General features: G+C 40.9%; 1 protein-coding gene across 1 annotated transcript in view; it reads right to left on the bottom strand.

The window, feature by feature from the left end:
• Window positions 1-20,358, bottom strand: part of TOX (thymocyte selection associated high mobility group box) — a 285,613-nt gene extending 265,255 nt beyond the window's left edge. Inside the window, exon 1 of the mRNA XM_057736365.1 lies at window positions 20,003-20,358. Coding sequence (XP_057592348.1) covers window positions 20,003-20,104 — 102 coding nt within the window. The 5' untranslated portion in view covers window positions 20,105-20,358. The remainder of the gene's footprint in view (window positions 1-20,002) is intronic.
• Window positions 20,359-26,896: the final 6,538 nt, after the last annotated feature.

Here is a 26,896-nt window from a genome sequence, read left to right as displayed (position 1 = left end):
TAAGAATATATTTTCTCTTTTATGTTATTCTCTCCAAATTTTTTAATTTTTTAAGTATAAACTTTTTTTTTTTCAAACCAAAAACTTTTTGAAGTCAAGAACTTTGCCTTCTTAAGTCCTGTTGATATTTTATTTGCTAAAGAGAGAGCAGACTGATAGAAGACAGGCCCTTTTGGAAAGCCTGCACACTGTCCACTTAAAATAGGGCCTTTCAAGGTGCCTGAAACAGCAACGCTAGGCTTTGTCTCAGCAATGTAAGAACCCTAGGAATGATGATGATAAGCCTTCCTGAGTGCGGCAAGAAACTGTTTCCATTCATCAAGAAGCCTGATTGTGGATGCCTGACTCCCTCTTTCAGGCAGAGCTAAACCTCTAGGTTCTTCCCAACTCCCCAGACTCCTTGACTTCTGATTCTCAAACTTCTTTCCTAACTTATTCTATTAATACAATGAAATATCAGAAAAAACATTTATCATGTGCCATTTTAATAGACTCAAGTTGCCATTGAGCCCAAATGGTTCAGTTTTTTTAAGTGACCTCAATTTTAAAAAGTGACATTTTTCTGTTAAGACGTCAAGTTGGAACTGGTTAAAACCATGTTCAAAGCCTACTCTAAGATTTGCTCCTTGGAAACCCACTTTGCTGTGTTGTTTAGTCATTAAACTGGTCAGGTTACAGTGAATCCTCGTGGTTTGTCATGAATGACAACACCATCAAGCTTTTAAATTTGGTGTCCGTGATAGTGAGGCCTCTGGTTGCTTTTAGTCTCAGGACCTCTTGATATTGTGGAATTTACAATTTTACAAATTAGCGGATAGCCCTGACTCTTTGGTCAGAAAAGAATATTGGAGGTGATGGAGCCCCTTGTTTTGGAGAAAAGATGAGAAGTTAGTAACTTATGCCACATCGTGTGGTTAGTTCTGGGATTCCTTCTGCATCTTCTTTCTACCACGCGAGGCTGCAAATAGACCAATTAATCAACTGATTTCATTACCATTACTAATCATCAGAATTATGTAAGACGTTACCTGGAAGACAGACACCAAATGGTTTAGTACCAAATAAATGAACAATTATGTTGTTTCAAAAGGTATATTGATAAATGTAATCACTGAATAAAATCGAGGCCTATCATCAATCATCTGAATACTCCTGAACATTTGACATCATAGACTTACATGAACACACATACCCGCAGGGTATTAGCATTTAGCTCAAATCTGCCTAATTTTTCCAAGGGGGAAGCAATCACTCTATGTTGGCATTTGACAGCAGGAAACACATAAGGTGATTATATTTTAACTATTTCCTAGTATATAGATCTTAAATGTCATAACTTTATAAAAGATGGCCTAACATGTAGTTGTTCTAATGTAAGTACAGTTTGGGAGTGAAATAAAATGGTAAAGAAAAAAATCCACTGCAGAGGGTAACAGCCTGTACCATATGGCTCTCAAAGTCAACCAAATCTCTTTTTGGAAGACTCTCAAAGACCCTAAGAACTGGCTTTTTTTTAAAGGCGAACATTTCTCTTTGTAATGTAAAAGAAAGGTTCTTGATTTTGTCATTAAATGTAAATGTATTCCATATTTGAATATATGGCATTTCAGTTTCCACTTAAAGACATGGAGTAGACCTGCATCTTTTTTTTTCCCCTAAAATGCAATTACAGAGAAAAGAGATTTTGAGTGAATTATTTGAAGTAGAAAATCTTAAACACCATCTCTCAGGGAAAAGGAGTTCTAACATTGGGTGACGTGATGCTGAGGTTGCCACAGACACAAACACACACTGTTAATATTGTGTTGTTTTCATTTCTTTTCCTCTTTGACAAAGACCACAAATAAATATCTGACGTCCTAAAACACACATGCCTAATTCTGCAAGCTGTTATAATGAAGTCCTTTGAATTATTATAAATGCTTGAACATTAAAAATTCATCAGCAAGGAGAGAGAGGTGCTTTCTATTTGTGGTGCTGAATTTAAACACAACCACGAAGAATGGCTGATTGTCCTGAGGAAGCACGGCTGACAGGCATCAGCAGCTCTGTGCAAATGGTGTATGGAAAAGGTAATAAGAGCTTCAGGAATATATTTCAACCCATATAATAAAGTAATTGTGAAAGTGTAATTGCAGTCTGCTTCCATACCATATTAGGGTAAGGAATGAGATGGTAAGAAAATATGAGATTCACAGAATTATTTTGTAAGCAATTTTGCAATAACTGTCTCCCAGAATATGCAGTATTTGTCAGAAAAAACATCTAAAAATACATAGTAGTGTTTACCTTTTGAAATCCATTACGATGAACCTGAACAAAATGAACGTTGACTATTTCATCATTAAAAAAATACCCCCTGAACTTAAGAAAAACTTCAAATATAAAAGTACTACTGAATAATAGGAAGCAACTGATTTCAGCCCATTAAAGCGCTAAGAAAAAAAAGAGTTGCACATAAACCCCATTCTTTACTTCTGGATGATACCTAGTTTACATTCCCAAAGACTTAAATATTTCCAAGATTAGAATTTCAATTTTGAAAAATTCATTCCTTGGGCTACTTCATAAACAATCACTATTGGTTTAAGTTACCAAGTTACCGTATCCCATAGGCTATCAGTTGCTCTCCTAGCAAGACTTGAGAACAGGCAAGGAATGCTGGGTCTACTCTCAGCCATATCATCTGGACTAAAAAAAGGAACAGGAGGAGGGACGGTAAATGCATGAATGAACACAGGGATATTCAGAGCTTAATAGGAATAGCATTGAGGTCAAATATGAAAGTTGTCCATTTGATTCTCACTTCACCCATTTTCTATTAATAGGATTATTTATACCACATCTAAGATTATTACCTCTGTAAGTGCACAATTTTTTTCATTTTCTATTCCTACCACTTAGCACAGTTCCTGGTGCACAGTAACCACTCAGAAAATATTTAATGAATAAATTAACCAATATTTGCAAACGCCACGTAGCGGGGAGCCAGGTCTGTAGCAACCCTGTGGCTTGGGCTCCAAAACTCATAGAGAAATAAGCAATGGAGTCAAATATAAGGAATCTGCTTCTCCTTTTTATTCATGCTTTTGTTCCACTTTTACAGGACCTTACAAATAAATGTGTGTAAACTGCAGACAGGTATAGTCAGTGTTCATTTCCCTGGGCCTGCCATTTCAGAAAAAACTTCAAAAGATGCTTTAAGGATGGGAAAAGCTCCTTGATTTGGGCCAAGGAAAAATCTAAAATGCTCATATGCCTAAATGAAGTTTCTAGAAGAAAACACATATTTTTGTCATTAAAGGGACTAGCCATTATTTACACGTCTGACTGGTTTACAAAGAACACATTTCAAAAACAAGTTAAGACTTAAATGAAGTAAAGGAAGACAAACCAACCAGGCCTGATTTAATGCCATGCTGTGGATGTCAAGCAGCTTGGTGTTTGTTAGGAAACCTTGCATAAGCACCTAAAAATCTATCCATGTCGTCCCACATAACCAGAACTACTGTTTTTCCAAGACAGTTCGGTCCACTGAAGGGTGTCCTAACAGTGATGCAGAAGGCAAGAGAGGAAGACTGTCCAGAAACAGAAGCCCATTTTAGGCAGGTGAGAATGTAGGTAGAAGAATATCTAAGAAAGTAAGTGTAAAGGAATCCTGAAAATAATATCAGTCATCTTACAAATTTTATCTGTCTGCGGTGGAAGAAAGGGAAAAAAAGAGGATGGGAGAGAAGGAACCCACACCTCAGCCATCTGTTACATTATAGATCTTGCTCTATCCTATACCTGCCCCACCCACTCCCAAACCATCACCATAACCATTCGATTTCTTCATGATCCTTTCCTTTTCTTAGATTTTCCAAATTCTTTTCAGGTTAGGTTATATACTAATGTCTAACAGCATACCACTCTTGACAACTTTCCCATTCCTAAGCATTGTCAGGTTTCGCCAGTGACTCGGGGATTTTTCTCTTCCAGCTGCACATGGGATATGTGACTTCCTCCCTCTTCACCACGCTCTCCCTTTAAGTATAATGTCACTATGTCCACGGTACCAGCAATTATTGAGCCTTAGCTACATAGTCCTCCATTTTAAACCAAGATCAAATACTTTGCCAAGCTTTCTTATCAAAAACAGAATTAGTGAAAGTCAGGGAAAGAATATGGGTGAACAAAATGTTCCGATCTCCATGGGAGAGATCACCTAACAAAATCAACTCCTGCAAGGCCTCTAGTCTATTTCTTAAAAAGGATAGAAGACTGTTATGTTATTTCATGTTTCTTAAGCTCATATCCCTAAGAGCAAAGAGTGATATGCCAAGGCAATAGGACTTTAGAATAACATGGATTATACTTCTGGAACACAGACTGGACTCAATTGTAAGTTATTTAAAGTATTATATTTACATGAAAACAGACAGGGATGTGTTATGGAAAATATTATAAAATCTGCATATTTCTTAAAGATGAAGCATCATCCTTCTAAGACCTCTGTAGATTTCACAGGCACTTCTGGGGTCTTCCTTCAGCCCCTCAGGGTATAAATCCATTAGGGCACTTCAGTAGAAAAACGGGAGGACTTTGCTCTGCGGCTGCTTGAAGATTGTGAGATGACCTTGAAAACTGCTGATAGACATTTCTGAATATGTTTGGACACTTCACCATATTTTCCCAATTTACTAATAATTGTGTGCATATCTATCAGTGAACAAGAAATTTCAGCAAAGCAATTACTACTAACTTTGGAAGTTAACTCAGCAGGTGCACTTCTAAGACTACACACAAAGCAAAACATTCATATTAATTGCTAATGATTGGGCTGATCAATTTAAGAGAATTTGTAGGGAGACTACAATACTCTGGTGTGTCTCTCAAAAAGTTCAATTTTACTGTATCTCAACCTTTTGGCGAAAGTATAAAACCTCTGAAATCGTATTCATCTATAATTGGAAAAGTCTTCAAAAAATAGGTGAATACCTGATGTTTCATTTTACCATGGAACCCCCCCAGGCAGTTTTCTCTGGTACCTTCCTGTAAGCGCTAAGCGTTAGCCCACTTAGAGTAAGTAAAGTGAATTCCACCCCAGCTGCCCCCAACCCGTCTCTAGAATGGCTCTGGTTACCTTCCTAACTTGCTAACTTAGCGCCCTATTTCCCACTACAGACACATCAGCCTACCCAGGCACCACATCAGACTGCCTGTGATGTCACATCTCCATCTATTTCCTCATTTTATGTCTTTTACCGTCTTTCACAAGAGGAAAACTGATGAATAATTAGTGTTCATGTCTCTCAGATAATCAGCATTCTGTCACTAGTGTTTCCATTTTTTACTCTGTGAGTGAGAGCTGAATTTAATGTTTAATTATAGGGATAATACCTGAGCTAAGAAACACGTGGGCGTCTTTTTTCCTGGCTATCATACTCTGTATTAATACTAATAGCCTTATTGTAGGTGTTGGGGTTTTTTTTGGTTGCCTCCAGTCATTTTGAAAAGAGGTAGGAAGTCTAAAAAAATAGTTCAAAAATAGGAGTAGCTTTCCCCCTCCTTGCTGTATGATTTTTAAGGCCAACTAAAATGCCATTTCCTCCAGGAAGCAACCGGGATTTCCCCAACTTCAATCCACCAGTACTTCTCCTTCTGTACCATTAGCACTTTCACTATAGACTCCATCCAGATCACATCAGTTACACTCGAGCTGGGTTATGGTTATTTGTATTCCTCTCTTGGCTAGCCACCCAGAGGCAGGGGCCAAGGCTTACTCATCTCTGTGCCTCTCCCTGCCCCCCTGAACCCTGAACACTCAGCATAAGGCTCTGCACACAGCTGGTGTCCAGTAAATGCTTTTCGATTTCTAAAAGCGAACTGTGTGCCTTATTAAAAAAGCCCACAGCTTCTTTACAAGTGCATTCCAAAAAAAAAAAATCTGCTTCCTAGGCCAGAATATTCTCATTTTATCCCTGTGCAAATATTTGTATGGGGACTGCATTAGAGCTACCTGAAAATAAGAAGTAATAATGGAAACAGTGACACAGCCTTGTGAGGCAACCAAAATAGGAACTACTTGAATACTTTTACTGAAATGTTCTCTGCTTGATAAAGTTCATTACCAGAATATCATCTTTAAAAGTGAAATGCATTCAGCTGAGCACTTTTTTTCATTTTGTAAATAGATTTTTCCTTGCCTGAGCTCTCTGTATAAAGTACAAAATAGTCTTCCATAACATTAGAAAAATGTCACCCCGTACATAAAGCTAAATGTTTAAAAATAAAAGATTTTTCTTCTTTAGTCTTTTAAAGGTACAGTAGCACCTTCCCAGAACCATCACCCTCTACTGCACACTATACTAAGGGCTGAATCACCAGCCTGCAATTTGATACCTTCTAAAATGAGTTGGGATAACATATTAGAGCCCAGAACAAAGTTAAGTCCCTATGGGATATCCTAAGGCTATAAAGTCACCATCTTTTCAACATTACCCTACTTATTACTAGGGTTATATTTAAAATGACCCTGGCTCTAATCTTTTTCTCATCCATTCAAAATGACATAGAAAAGTAGCTAGGTGTGAAATTTACAACGCAAGTGCCAAATTTTCACATCATATCAAATGAAAAATTATATATAGCATATTCATTGCCGAGTTTTTTGTTTTTACTTTGACTTCTTGATCAATCTGGGGTGACTGTAGTCAAAGTTACCTTACAAAGTTTTTTACTCCAAAGATCTCACACGTTCTGGATTTAGACACCTCGCTAAGATAAATGTTTTATCACCACCATTGCATCTTGGCAAAGAGGTGATAGCAGAAATGAAACTTTGACCTTTAAATTTTCAGTCTAGGAGTTATTTTTCTAAGAAATGAACATTCATTTATTCATTCCTGTCATTTTACCATGAGCACTGTATTCTTGCTATTCTTAACCAAAATTCAGATACAATTTTATGGTCCTTCCCCTCTCAGAAATATAGACTTTCTTCTCCAACACACCCCCTCCCCGCAATTTTTTTCTACACATTGCAAGTTATAGAGAGGCAACTGACCTCAGTAAATTTTTCTTCTGGCTTACATTTTTTTTCTTTCTTTTCAAAGTACTCTTTAGGGAAAAAGAAAAAGATAAACACACTTCATATAACAAGTGCCATAAGAAAAATATGTTCTGGCAGACTTTTCCCAACTTATAACAGAAAAGAATTTACATCATCCAAGTATAAGTGTAAAGAGAAAAAGAAAGAAATCTCCAAATGGATTTCTGTTCCACTTTCAAACTCCAAGGCTAAGGGAACACAAGTGTTTCACTTCAGAAATGAATAACGAATGACTTTAGTACACATACACCTTTCTCTTTTTGGAAAAATTGCACATAAAAGATCATTTTTGGGGCACGGCTGACCTGCGGAGATGTGGAGCTAAGCAGAGTCAGGAATTCACTCGCTCTGATATGCACACATGATACGCAATTAAAATCTCCATTCACATTCCTGCCGGGTTGTCAATCATGAGGAAAGCCTTTTTGACAACATTCAGCGAAGCGTACCAACTAACCGCTCAACAGGAACTTAAACAGTAACAGCTTTTGTTACTAGCAAGAACGATTTTTTTTTTTACCAAGATGGGGTTCAGTTTCTAAGAAATCATTATGCTCTGAATTTTAGGGCCTTTCATTAAAAATGAAAATGTGTCAAGAAGATTTTGTATGGCAAGCAATGTGATGTAATATCTAGAAAATAGGAGATACATTAAAAATTCTAGGCTTTTCAACAGAGGGGAATCTTTTTTAACTTTTCCCGTTTAGAACAATGAACAATGATCTTATAAAGCAGTGTGCTGGGAAGAAATGTGACGTTTCTAATTCATTCTGAAGCTTTTCACTAGAATTTCCAAACTTTTCAAAGAGATCGAGCCTCTAATCTCACTTGAAAAGTGACTGACCAGTTTATAAACCAATAGGAAAGTGACTTTTTTTTTAAATCATAAGAAGAATATTTAGCTTGTCAGAAATACTGCATGCATCAAACCTTCAATTTATGGCGCTCCATAGAAAACATTATGCACATAAATTCTCTCCAGATGAGCCCAGAAGGTACTCCGCTCATAACTTAGTTTCTGTTGAACATCTAATCAAAGACTGTGCCCTTCATAATAGCACATTAGTGTGCTTTAAAGTCATAAATCCATAAAAACAGGGCCCAGTAAAATTGAATACAGGATGCTTGTTAATCGGCTGCTGTGTCTGTTTTGAGCAACTAACCTTGAATTATAAATTTGAAACAAGTTAATACTCTCAGATATTGAAATATTCGTCTTCTTACTTATGGAGCTCTGTAACTGAGAGAGCAGATGCATTCTGACCATTAGCAGTTGTGACAAATTGCCTTGCTAATGAAAGTTACACACTGAAAGTGCCATAACTGATTAAACTACAATTTCCCACTACCAGAGAGAGAGAGAGAGAGAGGGAGCTGGGGACTCCAGCAGTGGGCAACTCTGATATTCTGCCAACAGGCCTTCAGGGCACAGTGTGATATTTTGAAAAACACTCTAAATTCCATATGAACAGATTCGAGAAGCCTATGTGTATACAACAGGTTTTTAAAGAACATTAGATAAAACAGCTTAGGTTGGAGCTGATGGGCCATGAAAAAATGGATGTGTTTTAACTGTTTGGTATCCTTGCAAGTAGGTGTTAAAGAATATTCTCTGGTGTGGGTTTCTCTCTCTCTCTCTCTTTCTCTCTTTCCTTCCCTTTCCCCGCCCCCAAAACATTGCGTGTGCTTTGCATTTCACATAAAATCTTTCTTTGTCAGTTCCTTTGTTGGTGCAAAATTGGCAGCAGTTCAAATTCAAAGTACTCCTATTCATTTACTGACCAATGTCATTCTAGTTCACATCAGCCAGCGAGCTAAGCTCTAAAAACATAAAAGACTTGCTTCACCACTGACGAATAATGTGTACATTTTTACAGAGCTTAAACCTTAATGCTTTCCCTGAAACTAACAATACAGTATATCTTATCATTCCTTTTTCACAAGCAGGCAGCTGCTGAAACGCTTGCCACTTCAAAATATCAATTGCTTGCCAGAGTTTTCCTCCACACACCCTGTCAAACTCATGTATATTGTGCAATGAAAATGGTGCAGGACTGAAAGCTAGAAATTGTGTCAAATTCTGCTGCAAGGGTATGATGTGCAAAGAACAATGTATGACAACCGTAGAGACTACAAACAATGGCACTGGAGCCAGGGACTTCATAGATCACAACTGCGCCTGTACGTATTTCATTGTAGGCATTATATATTTAAAGCATGACAAATGTACCCTCGTACATTATGTGCTGCTCAAATAGAAGCTCCTCCCACCAGATCGCCTTTTGCGTTTCTCGTGGTGATGGAAACAGTTGAGTTTCATTTCTTTTTCTTCTCTTAAAGCATGTAAGGTTCCCAAGTCCTAAAGGAAGAAGACACTCTCTCTCTCTCTCTCTCTCTCTCTCTCTCACACACACACACACACACACACACACACACACACACACACAAGGTTATGAAAATGAATAACAGAAAACAGAAGACAATAATACAAGATGAGAAGAGGAGATCTTGTTCACTTAACATTTTTGGCTGCTCTCTGAGGACACAAAAGCAAGGATTATCTTAAACACTAACCAAGGGTATCAGGAGAACTACACTATCACTATGCCTATCAATTGTTGTCTGCCTGATTTTAATGCAGATAAGTGCTGGATTATTGATTTGCGCGATTTTCTAGCAAAATGGAAATCCCACGTGAATATGTTCTTTGTGTGCAGAAAATATGGTTTAAGAAGCTCTTACTATTATTGCTTCCCTATGCCAAAAGGACAATTAAGCAATAATATTTCACTGCTGTATCAGGTCTATAAACTAACACGGATTCCTGTCTGTTTAGACTTTAAATAACCCTGCCCGTTCCCCCGATCCGCTCTGTTTACTTTAAATGATTCTGGTTATCGAAAAGTTGTTTTTCTTCCAAATGTCTCTTTAAATAACACGTAAAATCTGAAACCGTTCTCCCTCTGGAACACACCTACTTAATTATAAAGGGGTTCGTGGCTATAACAGCCTCACACTAATTCAGTGGATGACTGTGGAAATGGAAACATGTTTATGGGAGAAGATTACTATGAATCCATATTCATCACCTCCACGACCAAGCTTAGGTTACAAAACCTTTATCACACAAGTAGCTTGGAGTGGCATTAACTGACTTGAAGCTAAGGAAAATGAACAGATATGCTTTTAAGGTGTTAATAAATATTTTGGAAAGAGAATAGGTAGTTTAGGTGCTTGGGGTGTTGACCTTTGCTGTGTTGATTAGTGGGACAATGATGCATTATTAACACACAGCAGCTGTACCTGAACTGCTGCCATGAATATAATAGCCTTTTATAGTCATCAGGGGAGTGAGGTAGGAGGCCTTTATTAACCACTAGACACGATTAGCACATTATGTGAACTTTAGTAGGCAAATTATCTCTTACTGAAATATAATGTTGGTAATAACTAATTGTAAACATGATTTTTAAAACTTCCCAGTGAACAACTCGATGTTTTACTACCGTTCAGCTCATTATTGGCTGGCAATCGACGAACACAGTTTCTATTGTGGGATGTACTTACAGGAGCTGAATCTCCAAAGGCAGACCTTGTCACCGGAGGCTGACTTTCAAATTGTTTGTCGTTACAAGTTCAGGGATATGAGCATACGTGCAAACTTTCTCTCTTTAATTAAGTCAAACTGTTCATGAACTAGAAAAGCTGCTTTGGGATTTTTCTTCCTCTTTATTTCTTTAATCAGTTCTTAAAAGATTAGTTTTGCAGTAAATTTTGGAGAGTTACCTTGAAAAATAACAGCATAATTTGTTTCAAAAATCTTAATTTTGGGAGAGAAAAGATTATCCCATTAGCCTTAGTAACTGAACACGGCGCAGAGAGTCCATTATGAACAGTCTTTTATGCCCTGGCAGAAAGTCATTAACATAAAATAAATCATTAGCTTTGATATTAAGCTTCTAGTATCTGCAGGTTTCTATGATTAATGTTCATGACTGCATCTGCCAAACGATAAAATATACTTTTTGTTGAAAGGTTATCCCGCCTCTTTATTATTAATATTTCTCTTTATACAATTGTTCCTGGCATTTTAGGTGGAGGCACATTGGTGTGGAAGGAAAGGACTGGTTTTTACAATGGCTTGGAGACGCCAATGCATATAACACTTTACCCATCTTTTTTCAAATTAACCATTTAACTGAGTTAAAGGACTTAAGGAAGTCAGGTGGTGCGCAGATATGCTTTCAATGTAATTGGACTATCTTTAGACCCAGTTGGTCCATTCTTTAATTAATCTTGCACATTCTATTTCTCATCTCTGACCCATATATCAGAGGAAGGGAGTGAGGGGCAACCTCCCTTCCCTGAAGTCAGGAACTACAAGAGGGCTTGTCCCTATGAAGCAGGTATTCGCAACTTTATCTTCTTACCCTGCATCACAGGCCACAGTTTCCATCCTAACATCTCTCATGAGGTGCACTGACTCTAGATGCAGAATAGGAAAAAGACACACCCTGGGGGCTTATCAACACCTGAGAGAGGGAGTTTACAGGCTGTACCTACACACACCGCATTTTCCCCAATTCACCTCTGACCCTCTAGAAAGGTCATTCTTTTCACTCCTTTCCTGAAAAGAATCACTAATCTACAACTTTGGAAGACATATTCATGACACTAAGGTAGCAGAAATAGAAGAAATGGGCTGAGAATACGGTATTTTTCTAAGGTCTACCATTGTTTGAATTTTTGAACATCGTCCCTCAGGTGATTTCAAAATAATCTACCTCGACTCCTTGATTCTCATAAGGATGTCTTGATACAAACATTAATTGTTTCCTCTAGTGGATATACCACGGAAGATTGGGACACAGGTGGATGAAAGGTTTTCGTACCAGAACTTTTACCAGACATAGAACAGTCAGGCTTCTAAAGAGAATGGGAGATAGAGCGGGAGGGAATGATATCCTTGCAGGGTTATATTTATTTTGCCTAGGGGGTAAGTCGACACAGGTTCAAGAACACCAGCTTTTATCTGAAATCTTCAACAACAAAGAGGCTTCTCTTCAGAAAGGCCTATGGTTTTCCTCAGAAAAGATGCAGTTCTTCAGTCTTATTAAGGTGTAATTTGCCCAATTAAAGCTCCAGCATTGTGAAAAGCATCATCTCATGTGAAATATGGCTATGTTTCTTAAAATGGAGTGGTAATAAGGCACTCCTACAGGCCAGTACGACTGCCTTTGTTGTTGATGTACATATTGAGAGATTCGGCCATTTATAATAAATTGTCATGCATTTATGGGCAGGACCATGAGAAACACAGAAAAACACATGCTAACCCCGCCCCTCCCCGGTCCCCCCCTCACACCAATTTCTCTGACTAGGTAACTTCCAGATAGGGGATCAAAGACTTTAATGGAAAAGTATTCCATGCAGTAGCTGATAGTGTTCCAACTGTGGATCAGATACATGTAACTTATAAATCTACACAGTAACTCAAAACACTTTATATTTTCTTGGCCACTAGCAAAGCTTCTTATCAACCAACCATGGCCCTCGTTTATTTAGGAGTCCTTTCAAGACAGTTTCATCAAAGCACATAACTCAAGAATGAAAACAATAAATACTTGGCTAAAGCAGAACCATTAAAAACTCCAAAGTGAAAAATGGACAAACAGAAAAGCATTAACAGTGACACTGGTGTCATGACCTTTGTTATCATAAATATAAATCAATGATGCTGCTTCATAAGTACAATGGAAATCTGAAGACAGATTTTAAAAGTTCACTTTTGAATCAAGTAAGAGAAACTTGCCATAGATCAAACTAACGAGATCAGTACCTCTTCTCCTGATAGAGCAGGGGTTTCTTTCTGGCATCATCCCTCCTCTGATCTTTTCTGCTGTACCATTCACATCCAGGCACAGAGCAATACAATGTTCCCATTTTCGAAATGAATGCTATAGGGAGGAACATGTTACAACCAGGAAAGTCTCATTCAGGTTAATGTGAATTTCATGTCTCAAAATATTATGGAAGAACTGCTATAATTAACAGTCTGTTGGCACTTCCATTATAAACCACATTTCTAAGCAGTTTATAACTCAACTGTTTTTAATGAGAAATTACTCTTTGGGATGAAACTTGGTGTGCACGGTTTAAGACAAAAAAAATGCTCAAATTCATTAGGGCAGATGTAAGCTGTAGCCTCTTGGTGCTCTGTTTTCCTAGTGGGACAGTCCATTTGACACAATTCACTATCTATGGCTGCTCCTGTCAACCAATGGAGACCACAGGCTATCTGACTCTGGAAAGGGCACCTTCAAGGAAAAAGATCAACTGAAAATACAATCAGTCTTGGGAGTCCTTAGGGGACTAGTTCCAGGTCTCTCCTCAGATACCAAAATCTGGGGTTTCTCAAATTCCTTATATGAAGCGGTGTAGTATTTGCATATAATCTACACACATCCTTTTCTATACATTAAATCATCTGTGGATTACTCATAATAGCTAATACAAGGTAAATGCTATGCTAATAGTTGTAAATATTATGTAAATAATATGTAAATAGTTGCTGTTGGTGCGCGGCAAATTCAAGTCTTGCTTTCTGAAACTTTCTGGAATTTTTTTCCCCTGAGTATTTTCCATCTGAAGTTGGTTGACTTGTGGATGCAGAACCTGCAGATACGGAGAACCGATCCATCAATAACATCAAAGTGGAAGTAAATAAAAGAAAATATCAAGGTTGGTAAAAGTAAACATCCCCATGTTACAATTTTGTTTAAATTCAATTTAAACAAGGCAGCTTTCAAACATCTAGATGCTTCATGTGGAAGCTTCTTGTAGGCAAGATTATAGTTATGATTTTGGGGGCCACAGTATTTATTCACTACGGTTTACTACAAATCTTGTTTTCTCCTAAAGGTATAAATTTTAGATCCCTAGATTTGGTTGTATACAATGTAAGTTTTATCTTAAACAACTGATATTTTAAACATGTAACTGTTAATAATATTTAATCAAGTCATGATAACTATATTTAATTTTCCTTGAGGTGTAAGGGAAATATTCTACCTATGACTTCTCAGAAACCCTGAGATTCACCTTTGGATAAGCTAAGATGTAGGATGATAAATTACCTAAAAGTGATTAAATAGTTTCTACATTTCCAACTCTTCCAATCTAGTCATCTATGTGTATTCTGATGAGAACACATAAGTATGCCAAGCCATATACTCACTGTAAGTGTAACTCACCTAACTTACTATGTGCAACTAAGATCAGGGGATCACAGTCCCACTTTCATGCTATTTATGAAAATAAATATCTAAATAAATAGGGGATGTTCGAGGAGCTGATTCCAAGCTCTAAGTACACTGTGCATAAAAAGTGTGGTGAGAGGGGAATTCTGAGAGCTTAGAAATATCCACCATGGTTTTCCTCTCAGCATCGTGTCTGTGTTTTCTTAGTCTATTATTCTAGGATCCAATGTCATTCATTCAGATGGGGAAAAGGAGAGCAGCCTAGCTCAGGATTTTAAGTAGATATGGGCCTAAGGACTGGCAGGTTCCAATTTCCTTACCCCCAGAAAGGTCAGGTACTGGAGGAAGAATGGATTTGTTAACAGGGTTATGAAAACAATGATGGCAAGCAGAAAAGGAGCATGGCGGCCAAGATAGCCACAACAGCAAGCCAAGTATCTGAGGAGAGGGAGGAGTTCAGAGTAGCAAGTATAGACCTCCCAGGTTCAGACCCAGACTGGGAAAGAGAAAAGCAAGGGGTGGGGGGAGTCGTTCCAAAATTGGGGGTGTTTGGGAAGGGTGTGAGGAGGAGGGAAGGAAGAGACACCAGACACACAGACAGAGCAGCTGCTGAGGGCAGGCTTCCATCAGGACAGGAGGATCTCCAGTAGTTGAGAAATATCCCCAGGGTCTTTTCAACTTTCTAGTAAGTTAGCAAAATGTTGGAAAGCACTTGATGAAGTCATCCTTCATAGGATGACTTTTCTCCCCTCCCCACAATTCTCTAACCTATCTTTTTCTTGAACTGAGCCCATCACACACACGCAAAAAGTATGACCACAAGAAATAGTCCCACGCACCAAAACCAACATTTGAGACCCAGTTCTGGTACCAGGAAAACCATTGTTAAACTTGGAACTTTCCCTATTTCTTTCAGGTTCAAGTGCCTTACTTCTTTTCTCTGTTTTAAGCCCGTTGCAATCACGTCATTTAAGAAAAGACTATAACGAGCAGCCAATGAGATAATATTTAAATATCAGTTTAGTTTTTTTAACTAAGCAAAATATCAAAATGCTCCTTAATATCATCACTCAGTAACTTCTAACATATACGATAAACTGTGAGAACACTAAACCATGTAAGTTATGTTAAAAATAACATTATGAGCTCCAAAGCTCATAACTATAATTTCTGCATAGACATTTAAAATTGGAGTTTATGACAGTGAAATATCCCACAAAGTTAAGATAGCTACATTTGAGGATTTTGTATGATATCTGATTTAGTGGCCAAAACCATATGATTGCCTGGCTTATGCTCTTACCTATAAATTTATTTAAAACATATTTAAAGACCTCAAAACTTATGAAAGATGTCAGCTTAATAAAACTCCCATGGGAGTTTTAATTACACTAATGATGTTCAAAGTATTGACTATGAATTTCCCAAAGTCCTAGAAGTTATGGGAGTGGGTAGGGAACTAATCTAGCATGATGTTCTCAATTGCTTATAACCCGCCCCTTCCTCCTCCTCCCTCTCTCCTTGCCCCTCCTCCTCCTCCTTCTTTTTCTTACATTTATTAAAGTAGAAATAATGACTCCATCATAAGGTGCTTGCAAATCCTGTATTTTAGATAGGATGAATTTTGCCACATTAAAATACAACACATACTACTCTAAATAGGAAAATAAGCTCAAAGGAGATTTTGTGGCGATGCTAATAAATCTTGTTTTTCTCAGAAGTTATCAAATGTCTAATGTTAGCCCTGACATTTTAACGCAGAGTTCATCACAAATAGGTCCTTCCTCCTATGTTTATGTAAAAGATTATACACTATCCTCCCTCATTTCAATGACAAAAGCCCAATATTCCAAACACCCATTATTCTCCACTCTGTATATAGCCAGTATGGGTTTGTGTTTTGAACTTCCTTGTGTCTAAATCAACCAAAGAAAGATTCAGGACCTGATTCCACAAAAGCAACCGCTGAGAACAGTAAAGACCATTATTTCCTCTCCCACTGCTGGCAGAGGTCAGCATCCCTGTCATTAGCCATGTCATAACATAATTGTATTACTACTCCTTATGTGGGCAGATACTGAGCAATAACTGAACACATCACATCATTGCAAAAATGAAAAAGTGCCACTTCTTTGTCCCAATTTAGCATAAAATCAGTGAAAACAATCTTCAGAAATGACACTGCACTAAGAAACTGAAAGGAACTGTTATTACTCTGTGGGTATATATTTAAACTGATGCTCTGACATCTTCAACTAGAACAAAAAAAAGAGGACTCTATTTTACTACTGAATTCCAATTGTGAGCTCCTGTAATCCAGTTTCTTTTGGTAACATTCAGTTCAATTAAGGGATACAATGTTACTTAAAATAGCCTTAATTAGATGAAACTCCAGGATGGTACCCATCTCTCAATGTCTGAAATATAGCCATACTTTAAGTTGCCAGAGGTAAACACTGTTACTTCCAGTCTACATGTTCTGTCCAGCCTAAGAGCTACACTGCTATTTCAAAGGCTGACCTATATACAGCAACGTGCCATCCGTTCTGGCTGTTTGTATAAGAGATGCCTCACACAGTTGCCATAACCAGCATCGATGCATTGTTCTCACTTTTCTCCTGCAATGGACTATGTGAAAATGGAGGCCAGTTTGCACAGTAATGTGCTCATAACGTGATGTGCTATTACGATAGAGCGATACTAAATTAAACTGTTTCCCAAAAATTCCTCCTACAGAGTTTATTAACTGAACAATGTAAGTAGTGTTTTGGCAATCTATAGAGCAGCAATGCTGGAAAATGTCAGCAAAGTAAAACAACCTCACTTTAGTTTAGAAAAGCTTCAGGAAGAGGATATTCATTTTCTGGATTAGGGTCTCTTCTGACATTGAAAAAAATGTCACTGGAGAAACTAGTTACAACTGCGTGATGCAGAGGCACAGAGAGAGAGCTGGTTCTGCTGGGATTTAGCACACTGACTTTACTAAAGTGTTGACAGATTTAAAATAAAGACAATTAGTAATTTATGATCTTATCGCCCTATTGAAAACAAATAACCTGACAAAGTGACTGTTTCTTGTAATAAACTACATACTCATTACACCTCTGAAAGAGACAAGGTTTACTTTGCCTTCCTGTCTCTTTGGGGGAAGTCAGATCCAACTTGTTTTTATTAACTGTAGATACAGATTTCTAATTTCACCTCTTTCAAACTTCTGCCCACCTCTCAGACCCCTGCAAATCTCCTTGAGTCACTGCAAAAACGAATGCTGGTTGACTACATTCTAAGCAACTATAATTGTGGAGTTGGACAGAAATTTCGTGCCAATGCTAATGATGATGGAGTAGAAAACACTAGTGCCTGGGCTTTGTGGGGCCCAGCAAACCTACTCAGTGTCTTGCATATAATCAGGGATCAGTGACAAATGCATCTGATAGACTGCTAACCAGAGAGGGGCAGGAGCAGAGAGAAACATTTCCATGAAGTCTCTTCCTACTGTTATAAGTGTATCCTGTGACAGTGCATCTTTAAAAATCCATTATTCCCTGGATAAGTAAAATAGAAGACTTGCATCTAGTCTATAGAAAGGATGGTTAATTTGCATTTAAAAGGAACAGTTTGCTCCTCATACACTGGGTGACTTAAAAGGACCTTCAATGAGCTAGTAAAGAAATTCTGAAGACTTTCTAAATTAATTTATTCAATTCACAACACAACCCACTAAAATTATTTAAAGCACTTAATTGGAAAATGATTTAATATATTGGAGTAATTCTTGATTTTCCAAAGCATTTAACTTTTAAATTAAATCTGACCCTACTACCACAAGAATGACGAGTGAAATGTGTATCCAAGTCATTACCTTCTTTTTGGAGCCTAAAATCACTGATAAATTTAATAAGATTTGTCCAGTTTCACTGCCAAAATGTTTCTGACCTTTTGGTTCCAGTTACTACTGCAGAATATGTCTTTACTACCCAAGATAAGACTACTGTTTCATTATTATTTTTATTAGCAGTAGTGTTATAAGCAAAAATAAAATGTTGCAAACACAAAAGATTTGCTTATTAAGGCAAACGGACTTTAGAGTAAAAGTATATAATGTTACCAACAAATAATGAAACTTCATCACACAAACTTCTCTTGACAAAGTTACCCGTTCCTTCCAACTTGTCCCTAGCTAAAGCGATGCTTCCTGTAGGATGAAAAGCACAGGACTAGATTTCCCTAGTTTCTATCAACATAGGCACATTCCTTTTCAGGGTCTTACACTGTACACACGGCATCAGGGAGCTTCTCCACGGGGTGATATAACTCCCAGCTGTGTGTGTGTGTGTGTGTGTGTGTGTGTGTGTGTGTGTGTGTGTGTGTGTGTGTGTGTGTGTGTGTGTGTGTTGACCAAGACTTGGAGTTGCGAGTCTGTTGCGTGATGGGGAGCCCGGAGGCTGAGGATGCAGCGCGCTAAATACCTCTGTATCACGTAGAAAAGCTGTTTGATGATGACTCGCCACCAGGCAAATGTTACGAGTCTCAACGACTTATTCAGTGGAATTCACCGAGGGGCAGACACGGAATTGCTCGCAGGGGCTGAGAGTATCAGGCAGGGTTACCACGGAGCGTGAACAGGGCGTCTAAACCGCTCGCCCGGAGTCTCAGAGAACTCCATTCTCCTCGCCACGTTCACCGGGCGGGTCTGCTTAGACACGTCCCAAAAGCCCGAGGCGAGGACAGCCGTGGCCCTGCGGCTGCTCTCGGAGTCTGGTCCCCGCGCGTCCTTCCTCCCGGGGTTGAGAGTTCGAGAAACCCCGAGAGTCACCCCCTCCCTCCCTACCCCCTGATTGTTCCATTTTTGGGACGCGCGGAGCTCCGCGGCAGCCCCGGTCACGCTCATGGCCAGCCTCGTCCCCGCGGCCTCGGCACCTGGGGTCACGGGGCTGTGGGCACAGCCCCCAGCCCGGGACCTGCTCCAGCCCCGCGCTGAGTGCGGCAGCTTTGGACGTGAACGCGACGCGCTCGCCCGGCTCCCAACAAACTTGCGGTCTCCGCGCGCACCCCCGGGCGGGAGCTGTCCCCCAGCCCCGGCGCCCAGACGGGTTCGGGGAAAACAAAAGAGTTGCGGAGCGCTGTTCCCCGCGGGGGGCCGAGGCGTCTCCCCGGTCCCGGCACCCCGACTCCCGGCGGCTCCCCTGGCAACTAATTCCGGGCAGGGAAGCGGTGCCACGAGCCCCCGCAGCCGGGAGAGGAGGGAGGGAGCGAGACGGGGAAACTAGAAAATAAACGGAATTCTCCCACTCTCTGCCTGCGTTCCCGGACCCCAGACACACCCCCAAAGTATTCTGTGGTTCTTTCTTAATTTTTTCTCAACGCCCCCCGGCAAACCTAAGCAGAGATCCTTAGTCGCGAGCAGCAGGAAGGAATGGATGGAGCAAATCGTGTCACTTTCCGCACCATCGCGGCGCTGGGCAAAGCCCGGGAGCCGCTCCGCGGTGTTTACTCCACGAGCGCACTCAGGGCGGCCGCGGGCTGCGAGCCGAGCGCGCCCGGGACCAGCCTCCGGCGACCGCCCGGCCGCCCAGCGGGCCCGCCGCAGCCGCCCCCCTCCCGGGACCGAGCAGCCAGAACACGGCGGAAACAAAAGCAGAGCGTTCACCTTGTTGCAATAGTAGGGGTCCAGGCAGGGAGAAGGTCCCAGACAGGGAGCGTCGGGCGCAGCGGCGGGCTGGGCTGGAGGTGGATAAAATCTCACGTCCATTTCACTCTCACATCAAGCAACTCCTTTTCTTTGCCTTTTTCAAAAAAGTGTCCAGCAAAACAAGCTTAGACGGAACAGAGAGAGGTGTCTGGACTCAGGAGTAAAAGAAACACCTTCCTTCCCTCACATCCGTTTGTGGTTTGTTTAAGAAGAAGAGGAGAAAAAAAAAAAAGAAAAAAAAAAAAAAGAGGGGGGAAAAAAGCACTCAACTCTCCCCCAAGCCGCGGCGCGCACCCGTCGGCGCCGAGCGCGCTGCCTGCTCCGCCGCCGCCTCCCGGCCCCGCCGCCGCCGCCGGGCAGGTAACTTCATGCGCTCATTGTCCCCCCGCCCGCCCCCCCATCCCCGCCTCCCGCGCCCCTCGCAGCCCGGCACACGCGCTCGCGCTCGGGCTCTAGGTACTGGGCGTTTTATTGGAGTCTCTGAGTTGCTCTGTTTTGAGTTTATTTTCTCCACCTTGGAGGCCTGGGATGGGGGGGAGGCTTGGAGAGGGGGACACGGCGGGGTGGGGGGGGGGGAGCGCCCCGGACCGGGCGGGGTGGGGTGCGCGGCAGGACGCGGGCTGCTCGCGGCCCAATGGCGGCCGCTCGGGGCCGGGGGCCGGAGGAGGGTGGCGCGGAGAAGGAGGAGGAGAGCGCGGCCGGGCCCGGGCCGAGGCGGCGGGACCCCCGGGAGCCTCCGCGGCGCCCGGGCCGCGCTCCTCCCCGCCAGCGAGTCGCACACAAAGGGGCCGGCGAGCCCGAGCCAGCGGCGGCCGCGGGGCCCGGCGGGGAGCGCGCAGCCAGGGGGCGCTGTGGCGCAGCCCGCCCCGCAGCCCCGCCCCCGGCCCGCCCCGGCCCCACCCCGCTCCCACCGCCCCCTCCGCGGCGGTCCCCACCTCTTCCTTGCGTCCGGCAACTCCCGCCTCGTGGCCATTCCCCACCCCGATGTCTGCACCCCAGCTGGATTCCCACCCTCTGATGGAGGTGACTGTTCCTGGGGGCTGGGAACCCTCAGGGAGCTCCAGCCCTCCTCGCGCTGTGAGTGGTCTACTGTCCCAGGGACCCACGGACTGCAGGGTGTGGATGGGCTGTAAGGGTCTCCCCTTTCCTGTTAGATCCAGCCTCAAGCCCTCGCCTGCCCGTGATCTCTGTCCCCCTGGAGTGTTTGCGAAGGCTAAGGCTGGCTTAAGGACTCGCAAAAGACCACAGGGGGGTAACTCAAAGGGTAAATAGGAAAACAATTATCAGCACACAAGATCCGGCTAGAGGGAAAACACGTGGACTTGCTAGTTGCCCATCATGGGATTCTTGTCCTTTTCTAGGTGGAAACCCAGTAATGCTCTCGGAGGTCCACGGAAGACCTGGAATCAGCCTTCCTATTTCTCTGGTCCGTAGGTGGAATGAGGAAATCGCCAGTCACGTTTTCCCCGCCTTACCTCTCAAAACCAGAAACTTAGATCTTCGTGGCTCCTGGTGGTTGGAAAGTTTAGCGGATCTTGGCCGCTATCCAACAGATTTAATTCCCGGGGCTCTGTCCTTGGTGGGAACTCCAAGTAGGAGTAGGCGATAGTTAACCTTCCCAGGAGGGAGCAGCCCCAGCACACTGGACCCAAGGCCCTACAAAGGAGCCTGGGAAGACTTCATCCGTTCCACTTGTTTGTAGCGCCAGGAAGGACACTAATAACATTTTGCCACCCCACACAATCTTCCAGTGCATGTTGATTGCCACTTGCTTGTGTGTTTCCCATAGCTATGTTGCTTCCTCTGCAATTGAGAGCATCAGTCGCGTACACGCAGAGAGATCTGAAAGAAAATCTATGGAATGATAAAGGAATGATAAAATGAACATCACTGGGCATCCATACATGGCTCCTTTAGGAACATTTTGTTAAGCATTGCTTTACACTTCTTACATCTTTTTTCTCGTAAGTCATTGTTTTCTTTCTTCCCCTCATTTTTAAAAAAATTTTTGTGTTTTTTTTTATTTTTATTTTTTTATTCATTGGCTGCATTGAGTCTTCGTTGTTGCATGCAGGCTTTCTGCAGTTGCAGAGAGCAGGGGCTACCCTTCACCGAAGTGGGCGGGCTTCTCATTGTGGTGGCTTCTCTTGTTGCAGAGTACGGACTCTAGGCACTCGGGCTTCAGTAGTTGCGGTGAGTGGGCTCAGTTGTTGTAGCTCATGGGCTCTAGAGCGCAGGTTCAGTAGTTGTGGCACACAGGCTTAGTTGCTCCATGACATGTGGGATCTTCCCGGACACGGCTTGAACCCATGTGCCCTGCATTGGCGGGCGGATTCTTAACCACTGAGCCACTAGGGAAGCCCCCTCATCATTTTCATAAGTAGCAGGAATCCAGCTTTCTCCCTACTTCCAGATTAACATGGTGCATATTGGTATAGGCAGAGAGAACTGTAAGAAAAAAGAAATTTTCTCCACTGGATTCAGAAGAACCTCCATATTTCCAGGTCCTTCAAGGCACAAAATAAAAGTAAGAAGTAGAAAATAGTTTCTTCATCTTAATAAAGGTCTTTATAATAAAATTTAAATGGTTTGTAACATCAGCTTTCAAATTTCAATTGTAGATACTAAAATGTGGCTGTATGCACTTTCTTCCACTATTAAAAAAAAAAAACCCTTTTAGGTTTAAATTAAACATTTCTAGGCTTAAATTTCTGTCAACAATCCAGCATTTATTACCATCGTATTACACCTCCTCAAAATTGAATTCTTAAAAACTTCCTTAGCATCCGTAATTGATTTCTATTATGATGGCCCTGTGAACATCAGGAAAATGAAATGGTTCAGGGTGGAAACAATATTATTATCAACATCTTGACACCTGGGGGAAGATAATGATGTCTCCACTTAGCTCCACAGACTTACCACTTTCCTTTGTCTCCAGGGGAAATCCACGTGCAGTGTGTAGAGTCAAATGATGTGTTCGTGCATGGCATGGTGTGATCGGTGAGAATGTGAACTGTTGATAAAAAAGCTCTTTGCGCCAATCACTCATACATGGAGAGTAGCCCCTGAAGATCAGTGGGGAGTGGGGATGAAAATGAAGTGAATGATCGGTCATGCCTTTGTGATGATGTCTCCATAAAAATCCCAAAAGGACGGGGTTCAGAGAGCTTCTGGGTTGGTGAACAGTGGAGGTGCTGAGAGAGGGTTGGGCCCGGAGAGGGCATGGAAGCTCTGTGCCCCTTCCCACATACCTTGCCTTCTGCGGCTCTTCCATCTCTTTGTTCCTCTGTGTCCTTTATCATACTCCTATATAATCAACTGGTAAACAGTAAGTCAACTCTTTTCCTGAGTTCTGTGAGCCACTCCCCAGCAAATTAATCAAACCTGAGGAGGGGTCCATGGGAACCTCTGATTTATAGCTGATTGGTCAGAAGCACAGGTAACAACCTAGACTTGCAGTTGGTATCTGAAGTTGTGTGTTTGGGGGGGGGGGTGGCAGTCATGTGGGACTGAGCACTTGTCCTGTGGGATCTGATGTTATCTCCAGGTCAATGGTGGTAGAATTGAGTTCAATTGCAGGACACCCAACTGGTGTCACAGAATTGCCTGATGTGGAGAAAACCCACATATCTGGTGTCAGAAGTGTTGAGTGTACTAGGAGTGTAAGAGCAAAGGAGAAACACAGGAGTAGGACCAAGTTTTTCCCAACTCAGGTGGGAATGTGAGCTGTTAGTAAAAGATTTAAAAATTCTTAACTCCAATCACTCATACATAGAGAGTAGACCATGAGAGTCATCTCGGTGTAATCTGAAAAAATACTCTCTATATAATGCTCCACCCAAGACCTATCATGTATTGAATGGATACACTTCCACCAAGAAAAACTTGGGGGAATTTGAATAGGTCCACCGCTGAGTAAATCTTATTAATTTGGAAGATAAAATAGTAGAGAGTCATTATATTACTTTTCAATTTCTGGAACATTTAACTCTCATGGCTAAATGTGCTTATTTATTTGTACATTCTTCAACAAAGCCATATGGATGGGGTGGAAGCACTATGCTATATGTCGTGTCTAAATTTACATATAAAAACAAATTACTTAAAACAATTTCTTCTTTAGATGAGCCTAGTCTCATGGAGCAGTATTTCCAACATTGTTTGGTCAGTGGAGTCACCTTAGACGCTTTGAAAAATACTTGTGCCTGGTATCTTCCTGCATAGAATCTGATTCAGTTCAATTAGGGTAGGGTCTGGGTGACAAAACATGAATGAATTGTTGTAGAGCTCCAAATTACAATTTGGTCATCTGAGCTAGGAACTTTATATACTGTCATTACTAGAAAATCTGTGTCTATGAACAAAACATCTCCTTACTAGTATTGATGAAATAATATGGATGGCTGCAATTTATAAAATGCCTCCTATATCCTAGAGCTGGTCCTCATTTCTTTACATTTAATTTCACTGTCTCATTTAGTTTTACAAATTACATTGGAAACCCTAACCAGTAATTACAAACCACACTTAGTGTTTGATTTGGTTCCCTGAATATCACCCATCTTCATTTTAATTATGGTTTCATAAATTGTAGTGTTTGCGAATTTGCAATTGTTTTCTTTGACCACATTTTATGTTTACTGATTCTTTGTACTATGCAGGTAAGTCCTAAATCTTGTAGTAATGTCTCTAAATTACATACAGAATGTGTTACTTTAGGGAAAATATTCTCTAGACAGTCCATCCTATCCATGAGTTATGAGAGTCTTACAAAAATCATTCAACAACAAAAGTGGTACTCCCTAAGGGATGTTTTTGTTAGGTTTGGGAGTAGTTTTTCTCTAAGACTCCCTCTATATATGGACTATGAGAATGAAACGTAGGGATTTATTTTGAAATACCAGATTTTAAAGCTAAAATCTAAGCATGCCATATTTTATAACTAAATTAATATTCAGTCTTTCACTGGCCTCTTATATAAGGGTGAGCTTTCCGGTAAAGCTAATGCCTCAGTCTCTCCTGTAGAAGGAAAGCCTCATTCTTTTTAAAAACCATTCATTTGAACCCCATTGGGCCACCTTCTTTTTTAAGGCATCTCTTTATGCACCTGTATACAGTTTGACCTTCCTAACAAGGTTATGGGGTGAAACAGCTATGTTTGTTTCCTTAGAACCTAACCAACCCTGAGTCCTACACATCTTAAAGTTTCAAAAAAACATCATTAATGGTTTTGATGGGAAAGGTTTGCGTTTGCATTTTCTCAACTTGCCAGTTAGAATGTACTGTTGTCCAGAGTCATTCAATATTCTTCTAAAGTAATTTAAATGTAAACTAGATTGATATGCAAGACGTAATATAATGCAACAAGAGAACGCAGAGTACTGAAGTTTATTTCCTGGGGAGACTAGTGAGAAATGACTAGATTGTAAGTCTTTCAACCAGAAAATAAAGGATTTCAGAATGAGGAGGAAAGTTTGAAGGAAATGATGTAGGGTCCACGGAAACCTCACATGGTACTCAATGACTCATAAAATGCAGTATTTTTTACATAATATGGAAAGTGTGCCATGCTTGTACATTTCACCATTGAGTGTGGTACAGTACTTTGATCTTCAACAATATACAACATTTGTGGCATAATAGCTATAATAGGACTATTCAGCTATTTTACACGGCAATAATCCAGTCCTCTCTCATCAGGATAAACTGAGAGGACAAATCCTTTCAAAATCAGAATTAGTTCCTTGTAAAAGAGGGAGGCTACAATTATCCCTTAAATAGGAGCAGCTGCAACATGGTAGCGGCCTGGAGCGTGGCAGTGAAGTGTTTTTCCAATGCAATTAAATGGATTTTTTTTTAATGCAAACTAATGTTCTATAAAAAGTCAACTGCAAGGTAAGTAGGTGTGGAATTGCCAAAATAAAAGGAACCAGCATTTGGTTACCTGAGTTCATATTCCTGCCTTGGCGAATGCTGTTTTGGTGAAAATGGATGATCAAGGCTCCTACTTCCGCGTCAAGTGGGCCCGAAGGGGAACCAGAGTAGCACAAAGGAAAGATAATTCTGGTTCACTTGTACACTCTGGGTCTTATTTCAAAAAAGCTATGTTTTGCTCTTGTTGCTTTGCAAAAAGATGTGATGAGTCAACAGCAACACTTCAATTTAAACAAGAAAGGTAGCCCTTGGGTAGAAAAATATAAATATAACTTATAGGACTTACACTAGTCAGCGCCTACCTCCATGGTAAGACAAAAAGGGAAGGGCACTTTGTTTTTGACCATAAAGATGATTAAAGGATTGGAAAATAAAACCTTTAAGAAAGATGAAAGGACCAGAGAGGGTAATACTGACAGACAACGTAATATCTTTAAATTGTGTATCTCAGGAGTTCTTTCAAAACAACCAGAGAACACCTCCACTGAAAATATGACATGAGGAATTGGTTGTAATTCTAGAGCACTGAGGATTTAGTCACACATGAAAAGAATTTCCCCCAGTGATCTTGAATGTGTTGCCAAAGGAGAGTGTGTGTGCTGTCCTTAGGACTGATTGTAAAATCTTAGCACCCAGTGAAAATTTGTCAGGTCACCTAAGCACCACTGATACCCCTCCTCTTCTTGAAATACCCCTTTCTTATGAAAGATCCAGTGGGCAGAGGGTTTGAACTTAGCTCTAATTATCTAAAGGGTTTCTGTGCTCATAAATTTGATATAGGATAAAGTCCATCCAGACAATGAACCAAGACATCCCCTGTAGCTCTTTGAAATCTAAGAAATGCTTTTTTACATTAGTTCTCGCTCCTGAGTATTGTCAAGGACATTGGTTGCAAAGAGAAATAGCAACATCTGA

The sequence above is a fragment of the Hippopotamus amphibius genome, chromosome 5 (assembly GCF_030028045.1).
Source record: "Hippopotamus amphibius kiboko isolate mHipAmp2 chromosome 5, mHipAmp2.hap2, whole genome shotgun sequence".
Taxonomy (NCBI): Eukaryota; Metazoa; Chordata; class Mammalia; order Artiodactyla; family Hippopotamidae; genus Hippopotamus; species Hippopotamus amphibius.
The sequence above is the reverse complement of the archived record's forward strand: the minus strand, read 5'-3'. Positions and strand labels throughout refer to the sequence as shown.